Consider the following 21,228-nt stretch of genomic DNA (forward strand, 5'->3'; position numbering starts at 1 on the left):
AGGTTGTTGTTTACGTTCAAGCGAACAGAGACCTTGGGGCCTCGACGTGGTGTTGTGTTTTAACACGGGAACCGTACTCCTTAGTTCGGTGGAGATTTAGGTAGGTCTCGCATTCACCAGTATAAGGAAAACGGTGGGATTAAGTCCCCGAGACAGGTACCCACGTGAAACCATAAAGCCGTAACTATCAATAGAAGCTGTGCATTCTCCACGTACTCGAGGAGGGCGACCAAACCCGAGTCTGGTACCATAAAAGTTCCTGGAGGATGTGCTCTCGCTCTGGTTATTAGCGGTTAACCCCCTTGTGGGAATTCATGGTGGTTGTGATTATGCCTACATCGCGGACAGAGCTCCTTGGGATTCAAGCGAGGAGTTGCGCTGTACAACACGAGTGCCGTACCCCTTAGTTGTAGGTGTTAGATAGGCCTTGCATCCACTGGCACTCATTATAAACCAGTACCGCTGTGCCATCCATGGCAGGGCTCTGATTCTGATCTCCAAATCAATCCACATCCGTAGAGGACCGCGGAATTATGCCTACACGACAGGTACTCACGTTAAACCCCCGGGACCTGCATGTCACTAGAAGCTGAGTCTCGCGCTAATCAGCAAAGAAAAAGAAGACACTGAACTGCCGTATGCATACCGACCGCCGTATATGCTCCTGCTCGAAAAGCTCATCAGGAGCAGACTTGCTGGAGTGACCCGCGCTGCCGGGGCCTTATCCACATCCATATCTATCTACTCCACATAAGCCATGTAAGTAGAATTTGCAGCGATGCATTGCATTGGAGCCCCAATCCGTTCTTCTCGATTCCTTATTATTCTTTTTATTTCGGAGTTGCCCCCAATGTAGAATCTGATTATTCTGTGATTCGACATAGAGGGCTCCAATTTTTAACTGAAATTCCTTCGGAGTCTCCGGAAGGTTTTCCACCCGATGTCTCCCGGGGATTGATCACCCATCGCGATCATGTAGAGCCTATGCTACCTACCACCTTGCTTCTGAAGACTCTCCATAACCGCATATAGAGACCCTCATTCTAAGCAATTAGGAGGCCCATAACATCTCCCGTGTTTAGCGCTACGGCTTTAGGGAGAAGAACTCTCACTTACTGTGTTCCCGGTATATTATCCACAGCACATATCGACAGTCCTACTCCTTCCCAGCCTAGCAATTTAGAAACTACAGGCCTAACTCCCTCCGGAGTGTCTGCCCTCCGTCACGCAGTCCACAGTACGCGACCTAGTCGAAAGTGCGAACACAAACTTCTGAGTCCATCCCTTGCATATCTTCCTGACGACATTCGATAGTTTCCTGCTTCTCATGAGTGAATATTTGCTCGGGAAACGCTTTTGGCAGTATGGCCAGTCGGAGGTCTGTAACCCACTCTAACATAGCCTAAGGTGGATTCCTGATTCCTGCCTTCCACCCTTGCCCTACCCGGAAATTTACTCCTCTTGGGTTCAGGTTTGATTTTCTTAGAAGCACCCCTCTCATATGGGCTAATCTCCGCTGCTCCCGTTTTCTTCGCTCTGGTAAAGATGGCTTAGGTCTGCCCTGAGCCTTCTTAAGCCCCTCCTCTGGTTTCAGGCTCTCTTGTAAATAAACGCAGGTCCCATTTAAGACACCTACGCCACTGAGGCCTGTCTTCTTCCAAAACGTCCTGATATACTGATCGCCAGCGTGCTTTAGCAGTGGGGCAGTTGCGTAGTGGTCTGTATTGGTTGTAGTCCTTGCAGTATACCAATGTTGACCTCGGCCCCACTGCTTGGACGCCCCAACATCTCCCTTTTTGGGTATAATCAGTTAGCTCTCAGTGTTTCGGAGATGTACCTCCTCCTGGTTGACCGGTACGGCGTCCCGCTTGTTTGGTTATAATAATTTTTTTTATTCACGTGATCATTTGATTTCCATAAGTACGGGGTCATAGTTAGTTACCTACGACAGCAAACTATCCAATGGGCACGGTTGCGCATGACACCCTAGAGGTAGGGAGGTGTTTCCGACTCTCCACTCTAGATCCTTAGCTGTTTGTTACTATTAACGGCCACCTTGTACAGGATATGGCTATCAAAACCAACCAACGGCCTTGGTACACGTACGGTTGGCTCCTGGAGAGCACATATCACCCTGGAAGAGAGGCAGGAACAAAGTTGGCCCAAGGGAGCCATATTCTGCATCAATCTATCCCGCAGCGCACTGTTTGACTTCCCATTTAAGGGATATTAGCCACCATATTACTCGTAAGAATATTCGCCAGTATCATATATGGTGGCAACGTCAGCAACCGAAAACAAAACCAGCCAACAACATCAAACCGCACTGGTCCAAACGGGAAGAATAAAGATAGGAAAATACAACTTTGAGACCGTTGATAATTTCTCCTATCTAGGGTCGAAAATCACAACCGATAAACAGCTATAATGATGAAATCCGCGCACGGTTGTCAGCCAACAGAGCCTATTTCAGCTTACAAAAATTGTTCCGCTCGAAACGTCTCACCATAGGGTCAAGATTGCGAACTATTGACCGTGTTCGGGAGAGAGAATCCTCTGAAGAATTTTTGGGCCTACATAACGACGAAATCTATGAGCGATGCCATGACCGTCCGGTTGTGGACAAATCCGGCTCAATAGGTTACGGTTGGGCGGGTCACTTAATCCGTATGGATGAGGATGATCCAACCCGGAAAGTCTATAATGGCAATATCTATGGAAAAAAAAGAAGACGAGGCAGACCCCGCCTAAGATGGAGCGATGGCGTAGGCCAGGACGCTTTTGGGGATATCGAATTGTGTGACCTCGGCGCAAAACCGGGATGTCTGGAGTTCCTTATTAAGGTAGCCTAGACCGGATACCGGTTGTGTACGCCGTTGATGATGATGATCATATCAATGAACCTTTTCCCTGGAACTTGTTACCGAATGTTTTGCTGTGTAAATTTTTTAGTTCATTATTCAAAATGAATTCAAAAGAGTACTCACCTCTTCGTTTCCAATAGTTACGTGGCCAGGACAATGCCTGCAGGAAATGTGAAAAAACATAAAAAAAATTTGAGGATTGTTCATGTTTTTGATTTCCCTACTGGATCTATTTCAAATTACCCAACAGACCACAGTTTAACTTGATGCTTGTTTTAAATCTTCATATGTGTTCGTCTGGGTCCCCCAGCTTCTCTCTTCCTCACTAAGCAATATATCTATTTCGCTACTGGTTTCCTCCCCTTGGCAAGTCGATGTGAGAATTCGAAACGAAACTTCGATAGGGTTGTAGCCTTATTTTTTCATATATCCTTATCTACATGCACTAGAATACAACCAAATCTGTACCTGCGACCAATTATCCACTTCAATGGAGAATAGTTTGCCTTTGTCCTCCTCCTGCTCCTGAACAATCTCGTAGGTAAGAATGAAGACCCCTCATTTTGAGCACTGATGAGAAATATAAAAGAAAATTAACCGTCGCCATGTTGCACTTGTTATAGTGTTTCCAGTATATTTGATGGTTGATCCACTATCCATCCCATCCGGGCGAGTGTCGGGATCATAAGTCTAAGTTGTTCGGAGACGGAGAAGAGGATTGCTTTCTCCCGCCTTATAAATGTATCTGTTCTTTATTCCTCTCGCTACAGGTTACCGATTTTATAGCCTTTTATACCATTAGTCCTGAACTAACGACGCCTTTATCTCCTTTTCCTTTTCCCTACTATATCTGCTTTTTTCCCGTTAACTTCCAAAGGTAAGAAGCTTTGAATGGTGATTTTTCCAACCCCTCTGTAAATCCCAGTCAAGGTCTTCATGTGATTAAGGATGATCAGTTCATAATTTCTTTATTTTTAACCTGGGCATCAATCTCTTTTATTGGAAATCACTTCAATGTCCATCCTGGCTTCAGAAAAGAGTTAAACCTTGAAGTACTTGAACATTTTCCAACATTCAAATAAATGATGTCCAATTTAATCTGCCTGTTCAAACATTTATTCGTATTCTTGAGTACTTTTTCTACAAAGGATCTAACTGGCTATCACGTTCTTATTTCAGCTCCTCGATACTTGCCCCTCGACAAAAGTTTTAAAATACTAAGTGAAAAGAACCCAAAACGCAGTGGTGCAGCTAGCACGAACCTCCTGCCTTCAACTTTTCTAATAATTCATTAAACTTTACAAATTTCATTCATCAACATATAAATGGAGCCATCCAATAAATTTCTTCATAATCCTTATAACTTCGAGCCATCTTAGTTCGTATCTTTATGAACACGATTTATTCGACTTTGCTTAATTCGTTCTAACCTTGAGGCCATTGAAAAGAACGGCTCTTAATGGTCCCATTTTACTCGGCCATAATCCTGCTATCCAGACCAGGCTAAGAATAAGAATTCATGGCTCCCTGCTTTTCATCATATAATAATGGATTCGCGCGGTTCCCGGGATCTAAGGAACTACCATCCTTCAGCCAGCTTCCACTCTAACAATCAAATTAGTACCACCGAGCGCTGGACCATTCGTTATCTCACTTTCCTTGCAGTGAGTACAATCCTAGGTCCTTTGCAATTAGTTTTCCCAATATTTTTAAACCACAATACAATGAATGAGAGTTTTACAAGACTTGACCACCTTAAAGTTGAGGAGCCTTAAGACTGGAGTTACCGGACAAAGAGGAGTGAAAAATGTTAATCGATTGCGAGGGATTAGCTGTTTAGAGTGTGTTCAAAGCATTTCTCGTTGTCTCAATCTGGATAACTAATGATAGTATGCCAAATATGCACATATTCCAGCTTGTTTCCCACACTTTCACGATAGCCTTGGTACTGGAAACTCGCTGGGAGACACAACGAAACGCGCAACCAGCAACCCTCATAAAGCTTACTCCCCCTATTATCCTATACACGAAGGATAAAATGGACCTCAATCGACTGAGAAGGAGCTTAAGAGATTTACAGGCAATGAGTTTCCTTCTCTCCTTTCACAAAGTCTACAGTTTCGTCCTGGAATGCGGAGATTGGACGTTGGATAGTGTGCAGTGAATTATGTTAATGCTCTGGGAAGTTGTGTGCGTCCTTCTATGTGTCGAGTGGAGTTGCACATCCAAGTTTGAATATGCTACTCGATTATGGGCGGCTTTATTATGTTTAATATCTCTTAATCCAACAGTCATCTGGAATGCAATTCGGTAATGATAAACACTGAGATTAAATACAATGATTAGCTGGTCCTGGGGGTGGGGGAGAAGTGGAGAGTTCCGGTTGTATTGCAATTTCAATGTGGTCGATAAATTAATTTAGCTCATTAAGGATGGTTTAATGTTATGTACTTCCCATAAATTTTATGCTGCAGAATTTTGCTGCAATATCGTTTTTAAAATATTTTACCTTGTCTGAGTATTTAATGAATGGGGTGTACTATATTTATATGGGAAATTTTATAGATTTTCAATTTAAGTGCAAATAGTTTGAAAGAACATGTACCAATAGAATGCTTGACGGTTCCCAAACGCTACTTACCTGGAAAATGCAGAATCTCTGTAATCTTCCAGAGTTTAAAAAATCCCAAAAGCCCCAGTAAAGTTCATCAGCCTTTAAGGATCCTTCTTTACAGAGACCCCAAATTTAAATGTGGTCTAAAGAGACTACATAATTTGAACCAACGAAATTAGCCTTATTTAATTATGGCTACTTTCAATCTAAATGCCTGCATACAATAGAATCCATTGCATTGTTTATATCGAAAAATGTTTCATTGGGGGTTAAATCCAGCTTTAGATAGGTCCCCTCCCTCCAATCTATTGTTGCTCATAATAGCCTCTCACGTAGCCTCTTCCGCTCAAATCACATCTTCCATCATTATCATATCGTTTCAGCATCAGCATACCCGTTCATGCTTTCATTTTAGCGTCCCCTTTTTTAGAGCACGCAATACTCACTTTTCGCCTTTTAATTGCCTCAGCGTAGGGATAGGCACTTGGGTTGTATTGTTTTCATACTCAATTCTTGTTTCCCCCAATTCTTATAGAGCATCCTCATGGCCCTAGCTATATTTTTATGGTTTGTCCTTTCTTATAAATGGGTATTTCTTACCTGTACGGCCTCCAACTGCATGAAGAAGAATTTCTCCAGATCAGAAAATCTATTCCCTAGAAGTTTGCTTAGCTCACTTTCTGTCAGTTATTCATATGTTCCCCCCCCAAGTATTATTATGTATATTGAATATGGTTCTCTAGCTATCCTCTTGCGCATAAAATTTCACTCCTAATTGCTTTCTCCACCATGTCATCCAACTTAAGCAAGTGCAATTCGACATTTTCCTCGTTTTTCTTTTTTATCCATCTCAAATTTTCTCTCAATAATGGGGACCAATGTATTATTATTTCCGAGTTATCACAATCTCGGCAGATGCCGGATTTTACCTAATACTAGCACTAAGTGCCAAGCATTTAGGCTCGGACGATCCTACCTACTTAAAACTAAAGGGGCACTGGTGGTGGTGGCCGGTGGTAAGTCAGTGGGAGAATCCGTCGAGTACTCCCCCGCAACATCGAGCACGTATGCAGAATGGTGTACTTCTGCATGGTTTGAACCAGACTGTGCGAAAGTCCCAGGACATCAAGGGAAGCCGTCAGGGATTTAGGTACAATACCTGTAGCTGACAATATTATGGGAACTACAACCACCCGCTCGAGATGCCAAATTTCTTTGATTTCCCGAGCCAATGGCTCATGGTTCACCTTCTTCTCCACGTATTTCCGTTCAATGTTGCTATTATGGGGGATAGCAACATCAATAATATACGCGGAGCGACCCGTCTTGTCAACTAGCAGTACGTCAGGCTTGTTGTGTGCGGTATGGCGATCAGTCAGAACTTGCCGGTCCCAATACATGCTGTAAGCAGAACTATCAAGTACTGCTTGCGGCTCATATCGGTAAACCGGACATGTTCCCGTGATCAGCCCATGCTTATATGCAAGGTTTTGATGGATAACCTTACATACAGCATTCTGCCTGGTGATGTATTGCACCGGTGCCATAACAGTACAGCCAGAAATGAGATGGTCCAACGTCTCTAACGCCGAACCACACATTCTGCACTGGTCGTTCTCCACCCGTTCTTTCATGATGAGCATCTTATAAGCTCGGGTGGCGACCACGCCATCCTGAATGGCACACATGAACCCCTCCGTCTCAGCAAAGAGCTCCCCAGCACACAGCCATCTGTTCGACAAATGCAAATCGACAAATGGCTGCCAAAGACAATTCACGTGTTTACCGTGCATTGTCTTCGACTTCCATTCATCGATCCGCTCTTGGTCCGACTTCACCCCACTCAGAGGATTGAAAGATCGATCCTTCAAGTTAAGTGGAGTCAGCCCACAGTCTGCCTTACAGACAGGCGCATGCAAGCGACTCGCCTGCTCTTTGCTGTAAAAATAAGCGCGCAGCGAGTCGACTTGGCGATGATGTTGTGCCGCCACGTCAACCACGCCCCTACCTCCGATGTCACGAGGCAGGTTCATCCGCTCCACGGCAGACTTTGGGTGATGCATTCGGAATTTGGACATAGTTGTCCGTATCCGCCGCTGGACATTTTCCAGGTCGGTCTTCGTCCACGGCAATATTCCGAATGCATAAGCCAGTGAAGGGATAGTGAATACATTCAACGTGCTTATTTTGTTCTTCCCCGAGAGATGCGATTTCAGCACCAGCTTTACACGTCGCAGGAATTCGGACAGCAGAGCTTCCTTCAGATCACCAACTCGAGCATGGGTTCCTTGCAGAATTCCTAGGTACTTGTAGAAGTCTGTTTCGGTCATAGCTTCGATGTGGGGGTCACCAGTGCAAACTCCATCCGAATATCACGGCTGAACATATCTATTATTCGCAACAGACTTCTAAGATGGTTGTCAGTACCAGCATACAGCTTGATGTCATCTAAGTACATCAAGTGTATCAGTTCACATTTAGCACGTAGGCCATATTTTATTGCAAAACCATGCCCTCTAGCATCATTCAGTAGCCATGAAAGGGGGTTCAGTGCCATACAAAACCAAAGAGGACTCAACGAATACCCCTGGAAGATGCCCCTCCGTATACGGATGGGCTCTGAGGTAAAAGCATGTACGCACCGATAAGGTGGTATGCCACCCTTCCATGACTGTCGCCGAAAACTTTATTAGTTTCGGATCAATGCGATACAGATGTAGGATGTCGATTAGCCACGTATGCGGAACGCTATTGGAAGCCTTGGCATAATCAATATAGCAACTCAAGAGGTTTCTTTGGCCTCTAGTTGCTTGTCCTACAACCCCTTGACCCAACTCGGCAGCCCTTCTGCTCCTCGGACAGAATGTTGTTGGTCTCGAGGTGCGCATTGATCCTTCCACTAATAATGGACGTGATGAATTTGTAGAGGGTTGGTAAGCAAGTGATCGGTCTTGTGTCTGTGGAGTCCTGCACCGTGTCCTTCTTAGGGATAAGGTAGGTAATCCCCGCAGTGAGGAAAGGTGGAAATTCCTCCGGCCGACTCATGACCTCATTTATACTGCGTGCCAACCGACTGTGTACGCTGGTAAATTTCTTATACCAGAAATTTAGCACCCGATCCAGACCTGGGCCCCTCCAGTTCTTCGAGATGTTTATGGCTCGTCGAACTTCCTCTTCGGTAACATACGCAAAATTCATGCCAGGTGTATTGGCATGGCGGGTGCCTTCGGCGGTGATCCACTCAGCATGCTGGGCAGGTAACCCCCAAAGTCCACTCCAATACTCTTTCGCTTTCGTCACCGAGAACTGTATTGTCTGGGTGCTCTGTTGGGATTCGTTGAGAGATCTGAAAAAGCTCCGCTGGTTCCTCGCGTATGTTGCATTCTGGACACGTCTGGAATAACTTTCGCCATACCGTTGTAACCGACTGCATATGACAGAAAGTTTCTGTTTTAGTGTGTCCAGAATTTCAACAACGGGTGTCTCACAGGGCATGGCATAGTTCCGGTAAACCCTCTGCACTTTATTTCTCACCCGTCGGCTGGCATTGCCAGTGCTGATCTGAATCAGTCTAGCAATGTCCTGCCTTAGTGAGTCCCGCCGACGTTCCAGACGAATTTTCCATGGTGGATCCATTTTGTCAGAGCCTGGGAATACCTGGTCTATGCAAAGGATCCATATCCGAGAATTATATACAAGCTCTTTGGAATTCGTCCCGAACTTCAGCGGAAACCTTAGCTGGAAGGTGGAGAAGAGTGCTTCGCCGAGTACTGAAACTGTTACCTGCAGTGCGGCGTGGTGTTGTTGATGCCGCCGCCTCTGCCCCCATCGACTCTCGATCACCAGTTTCCCCGATGATTTCAAGTCGAACACGCTCCCTGATGGTAGCCGGGATTGTGTCGCTGCGAGTAATGAAGCGGTACCGATCTGCGACTCACTGCACAGTCACGTGCGCGAATTGCGGGAAACGCTCGACGAATCTCTGGTGCAACAAGGGCCGGTAAGATGTTGTACCCGCCCCCGCCGTTATTTCGTAGTAGGAGCGGATGATGAAGAGGTTCATTCATTCAGTCCATTTCATCCGCTTCCTACGCGAACCTGCTGAAGTGGTCGCCACATTGTGGCGAAACAGCTGCAGCAGGTGGAGCTGTGCTCCGGGTGGTCGTGGCGCCTAGACGTCGAACCGCCCCACGACTAGCGGTTTCGACGCCGTGCTGTCCATTACGAGAGCCCGACCCAGTCACCAAGTAAGACGACTCCCGCCAGTTACCCGTACCGGACCTTAAATTTCTCCTTCTTCTCATTTTTGGTGGTGCATTTTATCCCTAGCTGCCAGGTATTGAGATAGCTTCCTTAGTGAGTAATCTGCAAGACTGCAAAGTTCCTGCACTTTCCTCACCTACCCCCTGAGACGCTGCGGTGGCGTACAGCCATTCATACTGAAGCTATTCATCCCTCCTCCTTTCACAACCGGGCTTGGGACCGGCTATTATTATTCTGTTAAGGGAAAGTCGCACCGCGTCCTTGAAGAACTATTGTGCCCCTTTTGCTGGTTATAGTGTACCTATTGAACATAATATCTCAAGCAGGCCTGTAACCGTTAGGAACTTTAGTATGTTCCCCACTTCCAGAGGTTTCAGCTTTGCATCTGGTATTAAGTGTTCTCCCAGATGTCTCGACCTACTTTGCACAAGTGCCGGACACTGTCCAAGGACGTGTATAGAGGTTTCGTCCTCCTCCTCACAAAACCTGCAGGCAGTGTCTGTAGATATCCCTAGCTTCCCTAGGTGATAGTTCAGCCGACAATGACCAGTGAAAATTCCCACTATGATTCGGAGGTTCTTTTTGGTGAGGTTTAAGCAATCCTTTGTGCGCATGGGTTCGTATCCCCCAATAAGCACCCTGGACTGCTTCATCCCCGGTAGGCCCGCCCAATATAGTTGCCTCAACCGTTTCTCTTCATTTCTTAGATTCATAGCCATGAAACCGTTTCCGAATCCAGAGAAGGGTTCTGACCCGTATAAAGGCGTCCCTGCGCCCTTCTTCCAACCCAGCATGGCCTGGAACCCAAAGACCTTGTTGGACGAGCCGAGTGTATTCAGTCTCTCAAGGCATTCCCATACCAGTTTAGAGTTGGACCTAAGTGCCTTGATCGCTGTTTAGCTATCGGTGAGAATAGCTATGTTCTGCCCTCTGTAATTCCTTTGCAGATTAAAGGAGGCACATTTGTTTATGGCGTATATTTCCGCCTGGAATATGCTAGTGTACCTGCCCATTGGCTCAAAGTACATTTTCCTTGGACCAATGACACCGGCAACCGCTCCCTCCACTGTGAGGGATCCGTCAGTGTACCAAGTAATCAGTTGCTGATTTAAGCCGTATTTCGCAGCCACGCTTTCCCAGTTTGCCTTGTTACTCCAACGTGTTTCAAACTTCTTATCGAAGTGAAACCTGGTTTTCATGTTATCCCTCGGTATCAGTAATTCGGGATACCGCCTAGAAAGAATATCAATTTTCCTTCGATTTAGGCAGCTCCCCGCCTCACTCATACTACAGGCCATCCTGAATATTGATCTCCTTGCCTGCATCTGTATATGCAGATGGAGAGGGGATAATCCCAGAAGGACCTCCAGGGATGCCGTTGGGCATGTCCTCATTGCCCCACTGATACACATGCAAGCCAACCTTTAGAGCTTATGTAATTCCCTGGCTTGTGTGCTGAGTTGGGTTCTTTCTGCCCAGACTACCGCTCTATAGGTAATCATTGGCCTTACTATTGCAGTATATATCCAAAGTAGTATCTTCGGGCTGCAACCCCATTTTTTTCCTGCTATGGATCTGCAAGTCATCAGAGCCCTCGTGGCTTTCCGACAAGTGTTTCCGACATTAGTCTTCCAGAGTAATTTTTGGTCCGTAATTCCTAAATATTTGACCTCTGTTTCTCGTTTCACCTCCATATCATGTAATGTTATGGCTCTCAGATGATCCAGCTTACGCCTCCTAGTTAATGGTACTATGGTGGTTTTGGTTGGGTTCATCCGCAGTCCCACCTTCCTGCACCAGGCACTAGTAACCCTTAATCCAGTTTGGATTCTATCACATAGGGTATCTTCATATTTGCCCCTACTCCACCCTGTGGACAGCCTTGAGTGGCGTTCATGATAATAGAATTTGTACCTGTTTGTACCTCTATTGGTCTGCTTTCTAGCATTTTGCCTATCCAGAGTGCCAGGGTGTTTCCCACTCCTTTGCGGCTCAGGACATCCTGTATCTCTGTATGCGATGTGTTGTCGAATACTCCATCGATATCCAAAAACGCGCACAGTGCTATTTCTTTTGTTTCTATGGCGTCCCGTAGTACCTCTGTCAGCTGATACAGAGCAGTTTCAGTTGACCGTCCTGCCCGGTAAACGTGTTGACACTGATATAGGGGATTACGCTTTAGACCAGTGTATGACGGATCATTTTAATTTCTGCAGCATTTTTCCTATCATGTCTAGCAAGTGTATCACCCTGTACAACGATATTTACTAGAATTGTTATGCTGAAAGAGAGATCCCATCTAAACAGGATCGACCTAAAAGAGAGCCTTATTTGGTATACCATCAAACACCCCGCTTCGCTTTCCTTCACCCACCGTGGCAAATTTCCAGCAGATCCTCCTTTGTTATTGTGGTTTCGCTTTGGTTACCTTCCTCAGTGGGTAACTCCTCAATAATCTTCGAAACAAAACCGGGGTATGTAATTCGCAGTAATGCATAGAGGTGATTAAAACATTCTATTTTGCTTGGTTATTCAGGTAATTCCAAAAATCTTCGATGCTGCTTTGACCCCTCATCTGGGCCCCAGATATGCCAACCAAATGTCAGTTAATTCATAATTGTACTAGTTAAGTTTTCTACTGTGGAGTGTAAATCGAAACGGCATTGTAAAGTCGCATTGCGTCTCTACCACCTCATTTTATGGAGGACCTCCTTCCTGGATGAAGCCGACATTTTATTTTGATTTAGTCAAAACTTCCAAAAACATTGGTTTTCCCTGGCCAACGCGGCAATATGTTTTCGAAATCAAAAACGATTGCCATCAAAAGCAACCACGGAAATAACGAAGGCGACCAAGCATGTAACCACAGACAACAAGAACGTTTCAATCTGTATTCATCATCATCAACGGCGCTACGACCGGCACCCGTCTAGACTTGCCTTAGTAAGGAACTCCAGACATCCCGGTTTTAGGCCGAGGTCCAACCTCCCTATAAGCTGTCTGGCGTCCTAACCTACGCCATCCCAGGCGGGGTCTGTCCCGTCTTCCTTTTCTACCATGGATATTGCCCTTGTAGACTTTCCGGTGAGAATGATCATCCATATGGATTAGTGACCCCCCACCGCAACCTATTCAACCGGATTTTATCCACAACCACCGTAGTATCGTTCATAGATTTCATTTTATCATTATGTAGGATATGGAATTGTCATGTAAGGGGCTAAAAATTCTTCGGAGGATTCTTCGATCGGAATTTATTTGACCAAGAACCCAGGTCTCCGAGGAATACACAAGGACTGGCAACATCATTGTTTTGTACAGTAACAGCTTTGACCCTACGATGAGACGGTTTGAGCGAAACAGTTTTTGTAAGTTGAAATAGGCTCTGTTGGCTGCCAACAACCGTGCACGAATTTCTTCGTCATAGCTGTTATCGGCTGTGATTTTCGATCCTAGATAGGAGAAATTTTCAACAGTCTCAAAATGTTGTTCCTTCCGCTGCTCGATCTCGGGTTGTTTTTCCCATAATACCAATATCGTCAGCATAGGCCTGTAATTGGGTGGACTTGGAGAGGATGGTGCCTCTCGCATTTACATCTGCATCTGCATCTGCATCTGGAGGTGTCGATGTAAAGATGGTGCAACTGATGGACATATTCCAAAAGTTTTTCCATCGCTTGCCGCACAGAGAAAATTTGATCTCTTGCTGATTTGCCTGGAGTGAAGCCTCTTTGTTATGGGCCAATGATGTTCTGTTAGGATGGGGCTATCCGGCCTAGTAAGATAGAGAAGAATATCTTGTAGATGGTAATCATCAAAGCGATACCCCTATAATTGCAGCATGATTTCCCCCTTTTGTGTATGGGACAGATAATGCCTCGTTGCCAGTCGTTAGGCATTGATTCACTGAGCATCAGTTGATGAACCGCTTGATATAGTTAGCCGTTTCCGTATTTAACTAATTCGGCTGTAATTCCATCAACTCCTGGCGACTTACGGTTTTTAAGCCGGTGGATTGCACGGACTGTTCCCTCTATGCTTGGTGGTAGCAACATTTGTCCGTCGTCTTCAGTTGGCGGAACATCCAACTCGCCACTATTTTGGTTGTTGAGCAGTTCATCAAAATCAACCCTCAACACATCACTCCACTATGCCCATTCTGTCGGAAATCAGTTTTCCCTCTTTGTCATGGCAGAATGAGCATCAAGGTGTATAATGCCTCATCCTGATGACTTGTTAGTAAAACTTCCGCGCCTGGTACGGTTGCTCCCAGTACTTTTCGCTTTCACAGGCCGGTTGGTTCTCCCAGGCTTCCTTTTCCCATCTATGAAGTCGTTTCTCCGCTCGACGAAGTTCTTGATAAGACTTTGCCAGGTTCGCCGTTTGGATGGACTTTCTCCTGTCCGAGGTTCCTTCTGTGGCTTCGTAACATCGGCTTTCTGGATAGGGTTGTCAGCCCTACTCAACCCCCAAACTGGAAGACCAGTTGGTACACTTTGCCCCGGCGCGTGAAACTTGCCTTCATCCTTCTCCGTCTGCGATCACCGCGTTGAAGTGGAATTAGGGTTTGGAAGTGAAGCTGTTGGTGTTGGTTCATAAGGTGTTTCCCGGGTTTTATGCTCCATCGTGGGTACCAATCTATATTTCGCCCTGAGGCCTTTAACCACCGCTTTGACCGCCACTTGCATTCGTCTTCTGAAACCCATTTCTGGGGGAGCACACCTCCTTTAAAAAAAATTTAATCCGAAGTAATGGAATCGACGCGCTTGTCGGATAAATTGCAGTGACGTTACATTATATTTAATCAGGTCCCACCAAATACGTTCCCTACCTCTGGACCATTTTGGGGCTCTGTTGCAGGACTGACTTATTCCTCATTACTCATGGAATGAAATTGGTACTAATTACATTATATTGATGGTACCTCAGAGACACAAAGACAGTACCCAACACGGTTGAGAGTCGCTCAACAACAACAGAGTGGCTCTTCGTCCTTGGATGTTTTAGCGGTTATGTCACGAACAACCAGAAACAGAGAACATAGGCGTCGTATGGTTTGGAAAAACCAGCTAAACGCCCATTAGTGTGACAGATTTAGAACGGAATTCCATAGAGTACATGCATCGACTCCATGACGTGTTCATAATTCATTTTCCAGAACTTATAAGAAGTTATATTCAGGAACAAAGCGTCGTTAATCAGTACCGCATGAGAATGAATAATAATTTAGTTGCTCTACCAACTAGGCAACAAATTTTCCACGAAATTTCCATTGAGGTCCTGACTAATCAAAAAACAACTCAAATACTGTAAGGCACCCCATGGACCCAGTGATAAGGAGGAGCTTAGTAGCTAGAAATGTCGACCCAATTCGTATTCGCATCCAGAGAATATGTTGAGATTCTCCTAAACGCTAGGCCAAAGATCCCAAAACTAAAGTCAACTTCGGCAACTAATAACTTTATTGCTGCCGTTGACAGAATTTTGGGTGATCGCTCGGCTATCGAGAATACTACGTCGTCCACAACTCGATTGCAAAACACACAATCAGAAGATCGTGCTTTCCCAATCTTGTGCTGATAAGACTAAAAACATAATTACCCACTTAGGAGCTGCGTAAGGAAATAGTCAGTGTCATCGTGCTTCCGATTCAGCCACGCATCTAAGTTGCAAATAGCCGAATAGTATATTTTCCTTTAGTCTCATTTTGCCAAGAGAGTTGCCACTCATCTAGGGTACGATCCCATTCTTCACGAGCAACCACCTTTCTTCCGCTTGTATATGGCTTTATACTTCTTAGCAAGAAGAACAACGGAGATCACTCCCGCAATCACCATCACCGTCACTTCAGAGACAGTACGGTACGCCCACAAAACCTACAAAGCTCCCCGTCTCTGTACTTACGCGTGATGCTTACGATATATCTCCTTGCCAAGAACGTCAGCCTATACCTCTTCGCCGTAGAGCAAGATAGACTGCGTTGAACTCATCAGGAGACGTCACCTGCTAGAAGTAAGACCCCCAATGTATGCAATTAGTCTACTTCATCCCGAAACTCGCGTAAGAACCTGTTGCTTTGATTTGCCCGAAAAAGCGCATCTTTGAGTCAAGAGTCAGTCCAAGGTACTTTACCGTTGGTTTTGACTTGATTTTCGACTCGCCGATCGATATGGGACGCTCGGTCGGAATTCTTCATTTATTCGGAATGACTACTTCGGTTTTTTCCACTGCGAAGTTGAAACCATGAGCAGTCATCCATCTGCTTACCGATCGCATCACTATACCAACTCCGCTTTGCGCCTATTCGACTGTGCGTCCAGCAACAAGCACCGAGACACCGCCTGCACAACCGACCAGGCGCGACTCTTCCGGTATGTCGAGCCGCAGTAGGATATCATAATGTCCATTCCAGAGGTCCGGCCCTAGAATGGATCCTTGCGCTACCCCCGACGTGACCTCCATCCACCTCTGACCCTCTAGCATCTCACAGAGCAGGGAGTGATTCGTCAGATAATCTCTCAATACCCGTAAGAGATAGCTCGGCGCATAGATAGTAGTGCCTATTGTGTCCAGAACGTCTATGCATCTTACGGAATTACGGGCATTTCTAACGTCACGAGCACCACTCAGCGGTTATGTGCCTCCGCTCGACGAGCGGCAACCACAACTTGCATGACAGCATCAACTATGGATCTTCCGACTCTAAAGCCAAACTGCAGTAAGAATAAGTCTCCGACAACACGTATAGTTTCAGCGAGTCTACTTCTGATGAGCACTTTCCCGGCAGTATCAAGCATACAAAATGGTCGGTATAAAAACGGCAACTTTACACCTTCCAACGAGAAAGAAAAATGCTTTCTCACAGGCATCCGTTGAACGCGCCAAGCAATAGGTCACGCCTATATTGGAGCATCAATTTATGTACCTCTACCGGAAAACCATCGGGTCCCAGCGCCTTCCACGTCAACCACACCAAAGGGCCACCGTTGACGAAGGCTTCGAAACTTTCGAGTGACAGTGAAAACACTTTCCAAGTGCTACTCTCATTTAGCAACATAGGAAGAACATTAGCACGGAACAGTCTCAGCTTGATATTAATGTTGAGATAACTGCATTTCCAGATTTTAGACAAGGCAACGAAAGCGAATCTAACGTTGTTAATGTGACGGGCGACATCCAATGCGTTACCACCGTTGGAAACCATGCTTCCTAGGTATACAAATTGATCGACGCTCCCCATTAATACAGATAGGAAGGGCGCGATGACCTGTCGGACTATGAACCTTGATTTTGTTGGTGTTTTTTTTATTCAAATCCTACTTCTCTCTCTTTCAATCATGACATTGGCCAAGGTTCATGACCATGTGAGAGACCAAACAGATGTTATCAGCGTAGGCCAGGCTTTTCAGAAATGACCACCTTTTCCGGACAGGGCCGTATAAAGAACATCAACTATAATAAGGAAAAACTATATCGGTGACAAGATGCAACGAGCTCTGGTTTCGACCTCAAATTCCTCTGAGATTTTACCTCGGTGTAGCACGTGACATTTCGTGCCATCAAATCTGATAATAACTATTAGTTTCGCCCGCTGTTGAAAGCCTTCTCGAAACCGATGAAAGGCAGGTGAACTGAAGATGTCAACTCGAAAGACCGTTCCAAAATAATCCGTAGGAAAATGATGTGGTTCCCGCTAAAGAATTCGGTACGGAAGCCAGTCTACTTCTTTTCGATCAAGCTTTCGAATTTTTTTTCTGTGCGGCGGAGCGGACGCAGATTCGTCTTCAACTGTCACACTCAATTTTAACGATCATCTCTTTCTTCCACTCTCCGAGAAAGGCCTCGGATTTCCAGGATTTCCGTACGAGGGAAAATAGCTGATCTACAGTAACTGAAGTCCATCAGGTTTACTCCATTTAAGTGCATTAATGGCCGAAATGATTTCTCTTCTGCTTGGGGGACAGTCCATATCCGCATGTTACGATAACTAGCAATTTCATCCACAATAAGAGGCACCTCACCGGGTGTGACACGGTTAAAAATCGTGGTAAAGTGAACTCTCCACCTCACCGTTGCCCATCATCGTGGGTGAGGAGTCGACCATTAAAATCCCTCAGAGGACCATCAAAAGGTTTGCGACTACATGCACGTTTCTTTCGTGAAGTGCTATACACTTCTGAAACCATTGCATTTTGCGACATGCTTCGCTTCCGTGACAAGCGCAATAACGAAGTCCCTCTTATCACAACGCACACAACCCTGAACATCTAGGATTTCGGACGGCATCGGAGTTCAAGCACGTCACGCCCGCTATCATCCGCAGTGGTCAATAGAACCTTCAACCCCTTTCGTTCAGGAACCAGTTTACATGATTCCACAGTTGGCCAGATCTTATGACGTCCCACCCGAGAAAAAATCATTTTTGATAGCAGTCCACTAGTCATGGATATTCTCAGGCGGGTCGCTCAGTGTATCTACCGTCCGATCAGCAAGACATCTCCACCGCTGTCGAGCGATAACTGGATCATACAAACGGTCGACGTTGAACTTAGCGAGTTTCAACTCACAACCTTGCGAGAAGTGGCGGGCGCAACAGAAAAGCGGACGTAATCATCCTTCAGATGATGATCTTTTTCGATGCCAATGTTAGCGCCTCTTTTGCTACGCATATCCCGGGGACACCTCCTGAATCTACTACTAATCGCAAAGTGGTTGGATACAACCCAACTGACTGTATGGCAATCTCTGTGTTTGAATGATATACCACCAATGATGGGGTGGTGGAAACTATCGAAATCCACATAGCAGCCAGTATTATCGTTATGGTCGCCAAGACCGCGCTTGGCTCTCCAAAGTATAAAAGCACATTGCCATGAAGCAAGTTTGAAGAGGGAGAATAGTACTCTCCAGAATCCTATTCGGTCTTATTTCGGTCAGATCCAGAATGTTCAACTTATATAGTTGGAATCCTCGCTCGAGCTGGAGAAAGCAAGCATTCAGGGGATCCTCCCTACCGTTGTCGAAGACCGTGCGCACATTCCAGAGACCATAGTCCATTTTCGATAACCAAAGGTTGTAACCGTGAGATCAGTCCCTATCCGAGGCATTGTTGAAAACTTTGAGTGTAATTCTTAACTCACAGTGGATTCATCATACAAATCATGCAACTAATCGTTGTAGAATATACGCCGCTCTGATCTATCCCTTATTGATCCTAGGGGTTGTCGTAAAATAAGCCATTCGAAAGCATATTTTGACTTTTGTCATTTATCTAAGAACGGCCCTAGCTTTCACCAAGCTAGTAACATTGGCCACGTATATTTATTTTCTGCACTTTCGTATCTCACATTGTACTCTTAGTAAAGCCAACCTATGCCAATCAAATTTCCAATAAACTAAACTTCTAAATTTCTTTTTCCAGATTCACCTCTACCCGGAAGAAAGTTGGGCCCGGAACGCTACATCCTCCTACTGGACAATAACTCCATGTTGGTGGCAACCGAACCGCTGTACTATCGAAGAAGTAACAGCCACACAAAAATACTCAACAAAAGCTCAAATGATATCCGCTGAAAAAGGATCGCTCATTATTATAGGCTCATTTAAAAAGAAGGCGCGCGACCGAGACTTCAAACTCTACCTCAATTCGAATATAAGCCTGGAAGACTACAATATGGGCTACTGTATGACGGGTTTTGTAGAGCGACGCTGTCAACAAACTAACACTTTTCAAATGACTCATTTTGCCGTCATAAAAAGGCAATGGCCGTCCACTAATGAAAAATAAAATTATTTTTTAAATAATTATAACGAGCTAATAACAAACTAAGAAAGAAAACTTATGGTAAATTATGAGAATAAGTGAAAATCAAATTTTCTTCAAAATGCTTTAGGAGGAACGAAGAAGGTCATGAAATGAAAGTAATTATTACGTCCTAAGGGGATGGAAACTGACAGTGGCCATCCCAAAATATTTAGTTAATACTACGTGTAAGTGGTCAAAGAATAAAATGTATGGCATACAGGGTACTAACCTCACAACACAAACTCTAAAGCTTACAACACTAATCTTCACATATACTTAGAAAATACACAGAGAAAACTTCTAAAAAGGACTAAGCAAATCAAAGAAATCAGCTTCACTCAACTATGGAGAAATTCCCCCTAGAATTCATTATTTCAGGAAACATAGTATTTGAATATTTTCTCATCACGAACTTCTCCTTGTGGTTTTTTTCTTATTTATTGTATTATTCAACGTACATGCTCGGTTTGGCTCATAGCCAGGGATTTGTGGTCACATATGCATTATAGTCCCCCTGTCAAGACCTTTTTTCTGAAACGTATTATAATCAAGTTAACTTAGCTCCATTTAATCCCAATACAGCTGCACATGCAAATGAATCTAGATACTATTTTGAATAACACTTGCATATTATTTGGGATCATACAGCCATAATCAAAAATAGTTCGCAACCACCCTGTATTAAGTATCGTATGTAAGTACATTTATGAATTCAGGAATCCACCGCATTATCGTACATTAAATTTATGTGTTTTATTCAAAAACGAGTACCTGGCATGGCGTGGCGTTCAAGATACATTTTTAAAGATTCACGTACAGCTCAAGATCCAAAAAGTATGGCTGAGGAACAATAGCGCTATTGAGTTAATCCTAATTTATTGAGTGCTCATACTAGTGCCGCTGAGTCGCTTCAAGCTCTATTACTCGAACACGTACTTCTGGGAGTTTGCAAGGAGCCAGAGTATATTTTTGCTGACTACGTAAGACATCCAGGAGATAAAGGAACAAAAGTTTCGCAGAAAGCTGCTTATCAGAACATTTAAACATTTTTCTAGGCTATAAGAAAATGAAAATGAAATATGTATAAATTATGGAATATTGTTATATAGTGTGTAATGTTCCCGCGTCCGTGTATTTGGATTCCTTTTTTCGAAACAAAATTATTGTACATTATTATGATATAGTGCTACTTTGTATGTAAATGTTCCTCCTTTTGAGAAATTACCATTTTTTTGCAAATACATATTTCTTATTAAATATTCATGGTGTGTTACTGTTCCGTTATGACTTGCAAGGTCTTCTCACCCAGGTAAGCTAGGTACGGTTCTAGGAAAGAGGACATCAGCCATGATGAGGCGATTTGCATTGATTGCATTCGGAACACAAGTTCAAAACATCCTAACTTATACGAGCGCTGGAAGCCATTTTCACCTGATACCCTACAACGTCACTACCAGGAAACGCGCCCACTCCAGTTCACTTGAATCAAACCTCACTCGTAAGGATGCCGGCTTCTAGAAATCCCCCAAAGGGAAACCAAAATCGAATATATATTGAAGCGATTATCTTATGTAAGGATGACCATTTGCACATTTGGGTTCTAGCATAGACATATCGTGTGTATATTTTCCCTGCTTAAGCCCGCCTTCTCTGTACGAGGATTTCTTCGACAGATTATCAGA

General features: G+C 44.6%; 1 protein-coding gene across 1 annotated transcript in view; it reads left to right on the plus strand.

The window, feature by feature from the left end:
- Positions 1-20,773, plus strand: part of LOC119654957 — a 37,299-nt gene extending 16,526 nt beyond the window's left edge. Inside the window, exon 2 of the mRNA XM_038060615.1 lies at positions 19,163-20,773. Within this exon, the coding sequence (XP_037916543.1) occupies positions 19,163-19,528 (366 nt within the window). The 3' untranslated portion in view covers positions 19,529-20,773. The remainder of the gene's footprint in view (positions 1-19,162) is intronic.
- The last annotated feature ends 455 nt before the right edge of the window (positions 20,774-21,228 follow it).

The sequence above is a fragment of the Hermetia illucens genome, chromosome 4, assembly GCF_905115235.1.
Source record: "Hermetia illucens chromosome 4, iHerIll2.2.curated.20191125, whole genome shotgun sequence".
Lineage (NCBI taxonomy): Eukaryota > Metazoa > Arthropoda > Insecta > Diptera > Stratiomyidae > Hermetia > Hermetia illucens.